Source organism: Cyprinus carpio, chromosome B19, assembly GCF_018340385.1.
Source record: "Cyprinus carpio isolate SPL01 chromosome B19, ASM1834038v1, whole genome shotgun sequence".
NCBI classification, from domain to species: domain Eukaryota; kingdom Metazoa; phylum Chordata; class Actinopteri; order Cypriniformes; family Cyprinidae; genus Cyprinus; species Cyprinus carpio.
The window spans coordinates 30,808,558-30,824,012 of record NC_056615.1 but is presented as its reverse complement, the minus strand read 5'-3'; the positions used below and the strand labels follow the sequence as shown (position 1 = coordinate 30,824,012).

Sequence of the window (15,455 nt, the reverse complement as noted above, 5' to 3'; positions counted from 1 at the left end):
TGTTTGTATTTTTATATTATTTATTTATTTATTTATATTTTCATGACATTTAAGCACATTTAACCCCTTATTCCCATATATTTATTTTAATTTTTTTATTTTATTTTATTTTTATTTATTTATTTTAATTTTTTTTATTTTATTTATTTTATTTTTATTTTATTTTATTTTATTTATTCTTAAATAAAACAATTTAAAATAAGCAATTATACAAATTATTATGCCGTTTTTTTATTAAGTTAATGGAAGCACAGATATTACCAACAATTAAAAAAAACAAACTCTAAACAAAATAAATTCACAGTCTAACCATTTTCACATTACTGTCATTAGAGAGAGAGAGTTTTTCATTTGTTTTTTATTTGTCAGTAATGATAATGTGGAAATTTAATTATGATTTAAAAAAAAAAAAATATTGTCACATGGCAACAAATCTAAATGGTCCTAAAAATAGGCATAGTTGCTTTTATAAAGAACAAATATTTTAATATAAATAGAGAACAGTATAAATAAAAAAAAAAATAAAAGAAATATAAATATTTAAAAAAATAATAAAAAAAATTGTATAACTCAATCACAAACATTAACTTAATGCAACAAAATTGTCTTCCCACACCATCACAGTTTTTTTTTACACTAATTGTAACGTAGTCTTTTCAGATCATTTCCCACCGTCTCTCTCATCCTTAATTCTGAATTAAATGTGCTGATTTCATTTCCTGGTTTGTTCTTCAGTGCAGGTGAAGGTTCTGAACACTGGATAGCTGTTGATATGTTAATGTGTGTGTGGTAATCACGCAGGTTTGTGATGGAGTGGTTTTGTGTGGGTTTGATGTTCAGGAAGGCTCTGTGTGTGTTTGTGATCCGCAGGTGGAGACGGGAGACGCTCAGGTCGATGGAGACGCTGGCAGAGCCTCGCTCATGATGCAGACGCCGGAAATGGACGGCGCTGAGCATGTAAGTCTCTGTCAAACTCTTGCTGTTCGTTTTCAGCTTACAGCTGCTGCTCAACAGTCTCGGAGGAAAAAAAAACAGGTGTAGGATTTACTTGGAAACAATTTTCACTTTGAAATTGATACTGAAGTTCATAAATAATTGCAAAGAAATGGCAAGTAACACACTGAACTGAAAAATAATAATTTTTTACTGTGTAGAAATGTGTGTTGTGTGTGCGTCTGCTGACATTTATCAGAAACCTGCTGTTAAACCATTGGTGGTGTTTCCTGCGCAGCAGATCTTTCTCTGTAATTGCTTGACATTTATCAGAAACCTGCTATTAAACCATTGGCGGTGTTTCCTGCGCAGCAGATTTTTCTCTGTAATTGCTTCTCGATCTCCATCTTCCTCTGAACACATCAATCAGGACCGAGCCGGACCCTCTGCTCTTTGTGTCTCGTATAAAAGAGCCTCACAGTCTCGTGATGTGCTGAAGTGTGCGTGTGTGTGCGTGCGTGTGTGTGCAGTGTGAGTGCGTGTGTGGTGTGCGTGTATCTGTGTGTGTGGTGTGGGTGTGCGTGTGAGTGTTTTTGTGTGTGTGCGTTGTGTGTGTTTGAGTGTGTGCGTGTGTGTTTGCGTGTGGCGTGTGTGTTTGAGTGTGTGTGTGTGTGAGTGTGTGTGGGGGTTGTGTGTGTTTGCCGTGTGCGTGTGTTTGGTGTGTGTGTGTGCGTGTGGGGTGCGTGTGTGTTTGACGTGTGTGTTTGCAGGTGTGTGTGTGCGTGTGTGTGTGTGTTGTGGGTGTGTGTGTTGTATCAGGGTGTGTTGTGGGTCGCGTGCCGATGTGCTGTGAGTGTGTTAGCGTGTGCGCGTGTGTGCGCGTGTGGGTGTGGTGTATGCGTGCGTGCGAGTCTGTGTGTGTTTGTGTGTGTGTGCCCGCAGCGCAGTGTGTGTGTCTATGTGTATGGTGTGCACTCGTGTGTGAGAGTGTGTGTGTGTGTTGTGTGTGTGTGGTGCGAAGGCGTCGTGTGTGTTTGGTGTGTGTGTGAGAGAGAGAGAGAGATGAGTGTGTGGTGTGTCTGTCTGTCTGTGTGTGTGTGGTGGTTGTGTGTGTGGTGTGTTTGTGTGTGTGTGTGATGTGCGCGGCGCGCGTGTGTTTGTGCGAAGACGTGTGTGTGTGTGGGGTGGGGCTCATATGAACACTTTTGTTAAACTCACAAGACGTCTAGTCTGAAACCTCAGTGTTATTTTAGTGTCATTGAGATGCTGTTATAGTTTTATCCCAATTTTGAATTTAGTTTTTTATTTTTAGATTTTTGTGAAATCATTTTCATTTTTGTAAAAATGTATATACTACTTGTTATAAATTTTATTTTCGGTTGTTCAAGTGTAAGCTAAACAATGTTGCCTTGATCGCAACTAGAGCTGAAGCTAAAATGGAAGTTTGTTTTTGTATTTTATTTTATTTCTGTTGTTGTTTTTTAAGTAAAAGAAAATGTATTTAGTTTTTTGTGTTTTTTTTTTTTCGAGATTAACCTATAATAAACATTTAGTAGTATTATTAGTTTTTGATAGTTTAGATTAGTATAATAAAAGTTTTATGGTTTTAGTTTAGTATATTAAGCAAAATAAATACGTTTTAAAACATTTTTTTTAAGTGTAATAAAGTACTTTTTTATGGTTTAGTTATGATAAAGTTATGATATGGATTTGTTTAATAAATTAAATAAATTTGTATGATTTTAACTTTATACTAGTATTATAAACTAAATAAATACATTTTAGTATAAATAACTAAAACATTTATAGTTTTAGATTATTATTATAAACTAAATACAGCTTTATATAATTAACTAAATTAACTTTGATGGTTTAGTTTTAGGCCAGCAACAGATACTACATGCAGAAATACTGACTGTTTCCAAACAATCCTTCTGTCTGATCATTGGTCATTCAGTCAGATAGCCCCGCCCCCAGTCTCACGCCATTGGTTGAGCCTGGAGTTGTCATTTCAGGCCACACAAACTAAACAAATAAACGTTTTAATAGCATAGAGTGTTTTCACTCTTTAGGATGCAAAAATACCAGGTGATTTTTTTTTTTTGGATGAACCTTAAAACTACTTCATGGAAACCAAACGTAATGGTCTTAAAACAGGCTTAGTTGCTTATGTTTTATTTTATTGTATGTGATTTTTTTTGTTTCACCTTTATTTGCATTTGTTTAATTTTCATTAAAATAATGGATGTACAAATATTACCATAATGAAAAAATTATTCACAGGAGTATCTACGCTGTGAATAATTTTTTCATTATGGTAATATTTGTTAATTTAATAAGTTAATTATTTTTCACATTAGTGTTATGAGAATAAGAGCATATTTAATTATCATAAAAATAATGCCTCAGCAACAAATCATAATGGTCCAAAATCAGGCTTTGCTGCTAAAATAAAAATAAAATATTGTATTAATTTATTCAAACATTTTTTTTTAAATTTGTATTTATTTTTTAAACATTTTTTTTTGAACAATTTTTTGACAGTCATTGTATGATCCAGGACATGTTCTTTGCGGTTTTTGTGACACAAGGATGGACTTCCTATTTTTCAGATCATCTCTCTGATCCTTCGCCTTAACATAACGGACTGCTTATTTGTGGAACTGACCTTTTGTTTGATGAATTTAGTTGTTGATTTCGGTCATGTTGTTGCTGATTTGTCTATGTACAGTACAGACCAAAAGTTTGGAAAACATTACTCTTTTTAATGTTGTTGAAGAAGTCTCTCGTCTCATCAAGCCTGCATTTATTGGATCAAAAACACAGAAAATTTTTTAAACGTATTAATAAATTTAAAAAACAATTATTTTAAATGTAAGACTATTTCCCAATATTACTGTTTTTTTCTTGATTTTTGAGTAAAAATAAATGGCAGGCGTGATGAGCAGGAGAAGAAACTTCTTCAAGAAACATTAAAAAATAGTAATGTTTTCCAAACTTTTGGTCGTACTGGATTTTAGCCTCAGAAAGTTTCCTCTAAACACACAGGGACTGTGTCTCTGTCCGTCTTTCAGGTATGTAGGTCGTCGCTGCAGCTGCGAGGCTCAGGGGGGGGGGCATCAGTCGTCTCAGATCCACGCCGCTCAGCTGGAGCCCGCTCCGAGAGAAGCAGTTTGAGGCAGACGCAGGAGGAGATGAGGAGAGGAAAGAGAGAGGCACTGTCAAACGGCTCACTTACTCTGTAATCTAAAAACTAATACAGAATCACATTACAAAAAGACCCACTCACCATGAAACACATAACCACACAGTCAAAATGCCCACTAACCCATTACACATTTAGAATTGAATGCATGCCGTAAAACAGATGTGATATTTGCCACGAATTGAATGCACGTCCCAAAAAAGTGAATTGATTGAATTGAAAAACGACGATGGATTTGAATTCCCAAATGTAGCACCAAATAAGCGTTCAGTACATTTTACATCACATTCACATGTACGTAGAACACACGTGGGTGGCAGGATTTCCTCACGTGTTTCCTCTGTTCCTGCAGAGCTCAAAGTAGAGTCTGAGGAGACTGCAGAGCTCAAGGCAGAGTCTGAGGAGAGCCTGGCGCGGTCGGACAGATCGACTGAGCTCATGATTTACTGAGAGCTACTATCAGCTAGCAGATGCGAGGAGGTCCAAGCTTAGGCAAAGGATGCGCCCTTCACCTCCCCTGGGTTCCTCTCGTCTCCTGCTTGAGGTGATGCGTCGTTCTTGGTGCTTGACTTACAGGAAGCAGCGAGGCGTCGGAGAATCTCGACACGGCGGACTAACCTCAAATCTAACTATCATACTCACATAGAAAACAAGACACCTGTAAATCTATTCCTGGTTTGTCCCACCCGCTGGCACTAGTGGCCATAAGTTTGGAAATCAAATACAATTTGATCGGACCCGGAGCGGGAGGGCGCATGTAGAGTAAAACGTCAAACTGCGCCAAGACAGATCATGAGGCACTCCACAGCAAATGAAGTCCTGTAACAGTATGAGACTTGTTTAATATAATTTTTCCCCCCCAAAGATAACATGGTCAAATTCACAGGGCTTTTTAGATATATACATGTTTTTGATAGAGTCTCTTCTGCTCACCAAGGCTACACTGCGTTTAGGATCAAAAATAAAAGTTAAAAAACAGTGACAGCAAATCAGCATGTTAGTCATGATTTCTGACAAGATCTTCATGTGAACAATGAAGATTCTGGAGTTAATGAGTGCTGAACATACAGATGCACTTCACAGAAATCAATTACAGTTTAACAGACAGATTCTGGTTTCAAACACATAGAAAACAGGTTTTTAACAGCACGAGCATGTCAGATCAAAACAGGTGGGCCACGAACTAATATTACTGCAGCGGTAGCCACTTTCACAACACGGGGACCCACAATTTTCTTTTAATACTGCTAATCAGCAGTAAGGTTTGAAAATTCCACCAGCAGACTGTACAGAAAAAAAAATGAAGTTAGTATTGTTGGTAATATTCTTTTGAATATAAACTCTGATTGTGATGAGCTTAAACTAAGCCCATCATCTCCCGCTAAAAGTGTCAGGCTTAAACTATGATTCGCATCAGTCTGTATCTTGCTGAGCGTTTTTCATCAAGCCTCGTAACTTTTCATTCGCTGTCAGACTGACATTTCCACACAGAGGCTGATAACACAAGGCCTCTCGGGCCGTAATTCAGCCCTGTGTGTGTGTGAGAATGAGAGAGTCTCTTCTCTTTAAATATTAGTAACCCGCTCTAGGTCGCTTAGTCTTCACAGACATCAGACTTGGTTTTTTCATCGCAGTCAGACTGACCTTTACACCACAGACATAACACAAGCCTCTCGGGCGAATTCAAGAGTGTCTTGTCTCTCTGCTCCTAGAGCTTCGTCTCACAGACATCATGCTGGTGTGAAACAAGTGTGAAGCGTCGTCTCATTAGCCGAGCGAGGAGCCTTTGCTGTGTGTTTCTGAAGCGCTTTCATAAAGAACTCCAGCTGTGTTTTCTGTGATTAGAAACTAATCACAACCCACCAAACACGATAAAAGAGCTCCAATGAGAGAACTCCAGCTGTGTTTTCTGTGATGAGGACTGATGCTGGAGCCGTGCTGCCCTCGAGTGGACACTCATCACATCTCACCAAATACAGCTCAGTCATGATAAAATATCTCTTTCTTGTACTTCTCATCATCAAAGACTACATTCAAAGTGATTTATAGCCTGCATGTATTTATTTTTCAGGGTTTTGCTCTTTTAAAACAATAAACAAACAGATTTACATCATTCACTGCACTAAAATATTCATACTCACATTTCATGGATTTATTTATTTTAACCAATGAATTTACAGTTGTTTGTGATTTACTGCACTAAAATATTTTTTACTCAATTTTTACCATTTTACTGTTTCCACTTTTTAAAGTGTTATAAGTATGTTTTAAATAAAATATTTTTTAGAGCTGGCATTGCTAAAAAATATATATAAGCTATATTCATGAAAATATAGCGTATAGTGTGTGTGTGTGTTTAAGATTTGATTAATATCCATGACTTTTCCAAGTCTAGAAAATCACATTTTGTAAATGAGGTATATCCAGGTTTACTGAGACCACGTGAATCAAAGACAAATCAAGTGTTGGGGGGGCTGCTTTTTTTTTTTTTTTCTGAAGTGTCCTGGTCGGTAAACACCGATCTAAGTGATTAAATGTAAATATCTAAGATCCAATAAAAAATCCAAAAAACAAAAAACAACAGTGATTAAATGTAAATATCTAAGATCCAATAAAAAATCCAAAAAATAAAATCCCTCAAAACCTGTGGAGAACATGTAGTTTTTATTTTATATCTCTCCACAAAATAAGAAGTAATACTTATAGAAAATGAAGCCTGTTTTAGGATCGTCAAAGGTTTAGTTCATCTAAAAATGAGTATTCTGTAGTCATTTACTCAACCTGAATGACTTTCTTCAGTGGAACTTAAAAGAACCCAAAGTCTAAAAACGTGAGTATGTGTGTTCTAATGTTCTTCCAGATGTGTGTGTGTTTGTATGGAATATACCTTTAAGAGTCGTTGCATTATTTTCTTGACACTTCCCCCCCCCCCCCCCCCCATTCATGCACATTCTGAAAATCATTTTCTTTATGCAAAATATAATTTATTTTTTATCACTAGTTGTTGGTTTGCTATATTATTATTATTATTTTTTTTTGCATTTCTTTTATATATTATTATATATAATATTTAACATAATAAAAATATTTTAATATATAAAATAATATTTTTTATTTTTATTGTTGGAATTATTGATATTAATTTTTATTCTATTTAATTGATTTTTGTTTCTTTATTTAATTTGATTGATATGTTGTGCAGTGTTGTGGTGTATGAGGTCAGAGTACTGCTTTGGTGATGCGTGACGTTGACTCTCTCGCTCTGTGTGTGTGTGTTTTCCAGCAGCCGAGCCGAGCGTCTGTCCGCCGCTGACGAGAGACGAGCAGCGTGAGCATCTTCAGGTCAGTCTCAGCTCAGTGTCTCTCTCAGATCTGGTGGTTTTCTGCTGTGTTTAGCGGCCCGCGGCTGAGAGCTGCCCTGGATCTCAGACAGTGACGTCACACAAAACCCTGCTCACGCACGACTGAACGCCTCCATCTCTGCCCTCCACACACACACACACACTCTTTTTCACATCTTACATGTTACAAATACAGTCTGAAGGTTTTATTTTGTGCTTTACAGCTCTCCTTTGGCCACCTTGTTAATGTTAATGAACAATATTAATATACCTACTGTGTGAACTGCACCATTTCTGTTCAGTTTTACCACATCTGGTTGTTAAATATACTAATTTTCTATAAATAATAAGATAATTAATGTTATACTTTTTTAGAAAGCAAATTCATTAAATTATAAGGTAATTTATACTTTTTTTTACTTCTAAAAAGCTATTGTCTATTTAAAGTGAAATTTTAATGATCTTGTTAAATCTAATATTATTTTACATTTTTAGATTTTATAATTATATATTTTGGCTTTCACAGTAAAAATTACATGTGCAGTTTTATTTATATATTTTCACTGTAAATTATAAAATTTATGGAAATTCATTTTCTCTTCTAAAAGGCATAATTTCAACTTTTAAATTGATTTTGATTACCTTATTTAATCTAATATAAATGTACATTTAAATTATATTATGTATTTTAAATTTAAAAATTTTATTACCTTTCAAAGTGTATTTTACAGTAAAATTACATGTACAGTATTATGTATATTTTCATAATAAATAAATGTGTATATGTACATTTTTACATGCACACACACACACATGAATTTATATAAATTAATTATTCTAAAAAGCTTCCATAGTATTATTTGATAAATGAATATACCAAAAAAATAATGTTTCACTGTGAGCGATGTTATCTTACAGATGTTTACTGTAGCATATTTACAGTATTTTTTTCAATTAAACATTAATTACTTTTTTAAAGTTAAGACACAACAGATTCAAGAAGAAATGAAGAGAAAAGACATGATAAAAGAGAGAGAAGAAAGAAAAGCATCAATTCTTGATCGAGGGAATAGAAAAGAGCGACGAAAGGAGACATTTGATGTATATATAAATAGAGAAGAGAGAAACAGAACCGATTCGTTACAAAAGAGCTTCTGGATCTTATTTTACCAGCTGAATGAGATTTCAGAGAGAAAACAAGGGTCTGATTACAGCTGCACTGAGAGCAGAGCGACGGCTTCAGTGTGTGAGACGCACGTGTGTGTGTGTGTGAAAGAGCTCTTTCTCGTGGACACACACACACACTCTCTCTCTCTCTCTCTCTCTCTCTCACACACTCTCTCTCACACACACACACACACACACACCTCTCACTCTCTCTCTCTCACACACACTCTCTCTCTCTGTCGTCTCTCTCTCACACACACACACACACACACACACACACACACACACATGCTGTGGCTATGAGCACTCTCTCTCTCTCTCTCTCTCCATGCCTCTCTGCGTCTCTCTCTCACACACTCACACACACACACACACACACACTCTCTCGACTCCTCCTCCTCTCTTTGCTCTCATCTCGCTGCTGTTTGTGTGTCTGGAGGAGAGACTGGCAGACGCGGTGTCCTCGGCTCTTCAGGAGGAGCCCCAGCTCAGACGCCTGGAGGAGGAGATCGCTAAGGGATTGCTTTACAACACTTTAAACACTCCTCTCATGACTTTATTATTACATGTCTGCTTTACTGTGTGGAGGTTTGCATCATAGTTTTAACAGCGAATGCTGTTGGGAATTTTGCACATTTTTTGGGCTAATGATGCACTGGAACTGTGAGTTTTTTTTTTTTTTTTTTCAATTATATTATTATTAGTTTTTTAACCAAAAGATTAGCTTTTTTTTATTTCATAGAAAACCTTAGTGAGCTGCTATAGTTTTATGAGGGAATGTTTGTTGCTTATTCTCGGCTGATGATGCACCCCAAATAATTTTTTAAAATAACATGTTAGCTTTAAACTGAAAGCAAGATCGTTAATAACATGATTTTAATATTGCATGCTTTTTCCCCCTTTAATTTAATTCTTCTTCAAAATTAGAATGTTCATGTAGCCGAAAAACTAAAACCAAAACCAAAAATAATGTTTTTTTTTAAATATATATATTGCATGCATTGTTTGTTTTTGTTTGGTTTATTTATTTATTTTAATAAAAAACATGGGTGAAGTACGTCTGATGGTGGTTTTATAGGAATGCTTTTGCTTATTATTCATGAGGATTATGTGTTGAAATTAAGAGTTTATATTTAATAATATTTAGCTGAAAACTGAAAAACCAATACTGAAGGAAAAAAAAAAAAATATAGGTAAATTTATATCAAACTATTTTAATGATATAATTTCAATGTTTTTACTCCAAGTTGTTTCCTGTTGTAATATAAAACATTTATGGTGACAGGCTAATAGTCCAAATAGGTTTTCATTTTTTTTCATTTTTTCATTTTTCAGGTATTTATTTATAAGACATTATTAAAAGATTAGTTACAAATACTAAGAATATGTAATATAGTTCATATATTGATCTAAACAGCTCTTTTTCTGATCTGATTATGAGTTTATGCGCATTGAACGTCTTTCCTGAGGTTCCGTGACTTTATTGTTATTTACTGAAGTCTTTCTGTGGTTGTGAAAGCTGATCGCAGTCCGACTGATTTCAGTAGCTCGCCTCTGGGGTCTTCAGCAGCTGATGTTCATTCATGTTTATTTGGTGCTATAGCTAATAGTAAAGAGAGGAGATGAATCGCTTCAGTGGTTTAAACTCTGTCGTGACTCGATGCTTCACGAGTTTGTGAGGTTGTGAATGTCTGCCGTTATGACTCTGAAACGTCGAAAATGTGTTTGTTAGTGTCTGCGGCGTCAGAGGGTGATCGTCAGATGTCGGTTGAGTTCGCCCAGCAACCACGAAGAGCCCGGTACCCATCAAGCAGACAGACCCGAATAGACGAGCACGAGCACCAACGGCAACACAGACGGACCGCAGCGAGGATGAGATAGGAGGACCGACTGAACTCTGTGAGCCTGATGAAGGTGAGATCACAGATTCATATCCGCACAGAGCTTCACAAATCAGCTTTATTATGGATTTGGGTAATCTTTTTAATTCACATCAGGAGATCAGAATTAGTGAATTTCTAGTGTCCTTTATGAATATAGATGAGCTCACGTGAGTCTCCGATTTATTCTGCAGCTCAAAAACTAGAAGACGAACTATGTATGGGGATTGAGTGTAGGTTTTTATTGTGTGTGTGTGTGTGGATGATCTGTAGGATCTGGTAGCGTGGGGAACATTTTGTAGTAAGCATTGAAGCCCTTTCAGCTCACATTTACTGCATGAAAACACACACACGACACACCCACCACTCACACACTCCAGTTTTTTGTGACGAGATGGTAATGAGCATGTATCTTAAACCGCGATTAAAAGACTTCTATCAGATTCCGAGTCTGATCTTTAAATTCATGTGCATCGTCAGTGTGTTTATACGTCAAAGTCAAATCAGCCATCAAAAACATTAATAATGTACATGTAGATTACACTACATAAGTCACTGTGTAAAGGAATGGTTCACCGGTCTGCGGGTTATTATAGTTAACTTTTATTTTTACTTGCATAAAAAAAAATTACTTGAAATAAAAACAAAACATTAACGTGAAATAAATTAATATATATTGAAATATATATAATGGTAATAAAACATGAATAAATATTATATAAATCTATTGTACTAATATAAATATTATACCCATTTAAATAATTATATACTAATATAAATATTTTAATATTGTATTTCTCTTTTTCCATCTTAATTTTTCGTTTCGCTTTTAACTTCTAAATTGAATCTTTTTCATCCATCACCACCTGACCAATTAAGTACCAGCCCTTACCTATTGCCCTCATATTCTATTCTATTCTATTCTATTCTATCTATTCTATTCTATTTATTTTTCCATTGATATAAAAACTGAAAATGAATTCATAATGTGTCCCTGCAGCACATCTACTGAAGTCAGGGTCCTATCAGTGTGCATCGGTTCTATTTGTAGTGCAATAGTACAACAATACGATTGTTGAGTAGCTGGGACAATTCTATCGAGTCCCCCATTGAATTCTCTTTTAATCTCGACAAAAAATCATTATGGATACTTAAGATAAGATCATGTTCATGAAGATATTTAGTAAATCTCCTTACTGTAAATATATCAAAACTTAAGTTTTGATTATTAATATTCATTGCTAAGATGGAACTCGTCATTTGAACAACTTTAAAGATGATTTTTCTCAATATTTAGATTTTTTGCTCCCTCAGATTCCAGATATTCAATAGTTGTATCTCAGACAAATATTGTCCTCCTAACAAACCATTACATCAATGGAGAGAATTATTTATTCAGAAAATTGAGCACTTAGGACTGGTTTTGTGGTGCCAGGGTCAACAATTATTAATAAACCTATAATAAAAATTTCCAAGTCCTGTTGCACATCATCAGTGTTAACTGTGCTGAACACTATATTAGTGTCCACTCCAGCTGTGTATTTTGTTTATTCTGCAGTTTTGTCGTCTGTCACTTTAAATGCTGGAGCTCTATAAAGTCAGGTGGATTGTCTGTCGGTGTTTTTATCATCCATCAGCTGGCGATCGGTATCGTTAGAGCTCTCTGTTCTCACAGAGATACAGCAGTTATTAGAGTATTATTCATCGCCCTGTCAGCTCTCTCCTTCTGAACCTCTCTGCATGAAACCAATGAGCCCATAATCAGCTGCCGAGGAAGGGGGGGGGGGAGGCGCCTGATGATTGATTTTAAAGCACTCGTCCGTCTGCTGCCAGGGGGAAATCCACAGTCTCCCTGAAGAAGAGCAGCGCTTCATCACTGAACACAGAACACGAGGAGGAGGAGGAGGAAGGACCAATGCGCTCTGAAGCTGGAGCAGGAGGAGGCTCTCAGATCCTCACACACACTTCAGCTGGAGGCTGTATCAGGAGCAGAACACACTCCCTGACGTGCTCAGATACACACACTCACCCACGCAGCCTCCTGCAGGTGTGCAGCGACTTCCTGTTCCTGTCTCGCTCTCTTCGCACGCAGTTGAAACAGCTCTAGTTAGTCACGGTTTAGTTTTAGTCAGGAATACCCAAACTCTCTGAAGCCAAACCCCTTTTAACTAAAATAGTAGTTTAAAATACTATAAAGTTAATATTTCAATTATTTAACAACACAATTACTTGTATTTAATGCCTATACATAAATATTTAATTTTGAATATTATTTTTAAATTATTGTAATTTGACATTTTTACGATTTAATACATTTTTAGTAATTTTTATTTTGATTAGTATTTCATTTAAAGTGATTTTATTTGTTTTAATTTAAAAATTTTATTTTAATACATTTTTAATAAATTTTAACAACGATTTAGTTATTTTATGTAAAGTTATTTGGTTTAATTTTATATTTTTATGGTTTTAAATGACTTTTAATAAACGTTTTGGTTATATTTTTATTTGTGCAAAGTTTTATTTTGATTCGGCTTTATTTAAAAAAAAAACATTTTTACTTATTCAGGAGTTTATTTTTGATACATTTTTAATTGTTTTTTAAAATAATTTTAATTTAAACATTTTTTATTTTAATTTTACATTTTTATTATTTATTAATTATTGGTTGGCTTTATTTAGTTTGGATGAAATTTTTAAATTATCTACTTACATTTTTTTTTTTTATCATTTAATTCATTTTTAGCTTTTACGTCAGCTCACAAACCCCAGTTTAGACTACAGTTAGTGTTAATGTAAATATTGAGGTATAAGTCAGCATGAAACCACGTTCCTAGCATATTAAACTTCTGTAAAGTGAAATATTTCCTACAGTAAATCAAACAAGATGTTCAGGCATGAATAAAGATCCAGGCTTTATCCGTCAGGATTGAACTGGATCATGAAATGTTAAGCTGTAATATAATTGGTTAATATGATTTTTAACATTTTCAGTCTTTGTTACATTAGCACTTCAGATGCGATGTCCTGTGCATGGCATTACTCTGTGTGTGTGTGTGTGTGTGTGTGTGTGTGATTTCACTGATTTCTCTCTGCAGCTGCCTGTGATTTTGGTGCTGATTGTACATCTGTGTGTGTGTGTTTGTGTTTGGTGCAGACGGAGCTGGAGCTGCAGCAGACCGAGAGACAGAGAGATGAACACCTGCTTCCCAGCATGCAAAGCTGCAGCACACAGACAGAGCAGGTCGTGTGGTAAAACGAGCACAGTTCACTCCCTCGCTTAACGTTAAAAAGGAGCTCATCCACGGCCTTCCACCGTTGATCTGTGTGTTAAAAAAACAATGGATAAATTATTATATAAAATTAATATTAAATCACATGTTCATACATACAACATTAATAAATGTCTAAATATGAATACTTATATAAACATTTATAAATATGTAAATATAAAGGCAATATAGCAGGTTTACATATTTTCCTCTGCTCACCTGCAACGTCCCTCCTCCTGTGCACAAAGGTGGCCGCGCTCTGAGTCTCAGCTGTGTTTGTTTGCTATGGCAGCGCACCTGAAGGGTCTGTTACTGGTGTTGGTGCTGCGCTCAGTGGGAAAAACATCAGCAGAATGTGATGAAATGAACCGGGCGTCTTGTCCTGCCGTTCTTTTTCTGCCTGTTTCACAAACTCCGACGAGGTGAGAAGCAGGATGAAGGAGGAGGAGGTCAAGAGGGCAGGGACGAGCTGTGACGGAGCGCCCAGGAGCTCTCTCGTAGATGTCGTCACCACAGAGGAGGTGAGCAGGAAATTACAGCTCATTAATAATGTGGTTTCATTGGTTCAACTAATAGTTCTGTACAGCATTATACTCATAGACAGAGGGATAGAGTTTTAGAGTTATGATTTTATTTTGTCTTTTAGTTTTATTGTGTCTATTGACTGTTTTTTACTTTAATTATTTTGAATTTTACAAGTTTGATTTGTTTTTATTTAAAAAAAATTACTACTACTTTTCTGCTTTATTTTAAATATTTTCTAATATAAAAAAATACTTTTAAAATCTTATTTTCTTAATTTTGTCTGATTTAATTAATTTTTTGTATTATTTTGTTTTCTTTTTAAGATTATTTTATTATTTTTTATGATTTAATAATACTTTTTTAATTTAATTCTTTAAATTTATTTAATTTAAAAAAAAGTTTAATTCTTTTTTTTTACAGTTAAATCCTTATTTGTTTTAAATAAAAAAATATATATTTCTAATAAAAAAACATTTGTGAGTTCCTTTAGTTTGTTTTTTAATTTAAAATTAAAAGTCTTCTTTTCAATTGACACATTTTAATGATTTGAAGACGGATTTAGCTAGAGGATAATTTTTTATTTTATATTTTTCGGTTTTTATTTTAATAAGTTTCATTTTCAAAAAAAGTTTTCATCATAACATATGTTTTCTCATTTGTACATAATTTCATAATTTTTAGGGTGATTTCGTCTTGTTTTTATTGTCAAAATATATTTTAAAAATATTTTAGTTTTTTTTTGTAGAAATTTTTGCAAAATTGTTATTTGTTTTGTTTTCTATTTTAAGATTAGTTTAAATTGAGGTTTTATGATGTATATAATATTGTAAATTATTCTTTTAAAAATTTTTTTAGTAAGCTTTATTAATTTTTTTGTATTTTAAAGTATATTTATTTATTTAATGCTATTTTTACTTTTTTTATGATTTACAATAAGATTTAGTAAGTGTTATTTTGATAGTTTTTTTATTTTTATGACTGAATAGTTTTGTAGCTCTTCATAGACCGTGGAGCTCAGGTTTGGCGCGAGCCCTGTTTGGTCAGGACAGATGTGTATCAGCGAGTCCAGTAGTGTTGTCTGTTTTCTGTCTCTCTCAGGGATGTGGGTGGCCGTCAGGCGAAACCCTTCCGG

General features: G+C 34.7%; 1 protein-coding gene across 1 annotated transcript in view; it reads left to right on the top strand.

The window, feature by feature from the left end:
- The window catches only part of LOC109111100 (A-kinase anchor protein 9-like), a 112,314-nt gene that overhangs the window by 32,082 nt on the left and 64,777 nt on the right, over positions 1-15,455 (top strand). Inside the window, exons 12-13 of the mRNA XM_042746015.1 lie at positions 736-740; positions 871-957. Of these exons, the coding sequence (XP_042601949.1) occupies positions 736-740; positions 871-957 (92 nt within the window). The remainder of the gene's footprint in view (positions 1-735; positions 741-870; positions 958-15,455) is intronic.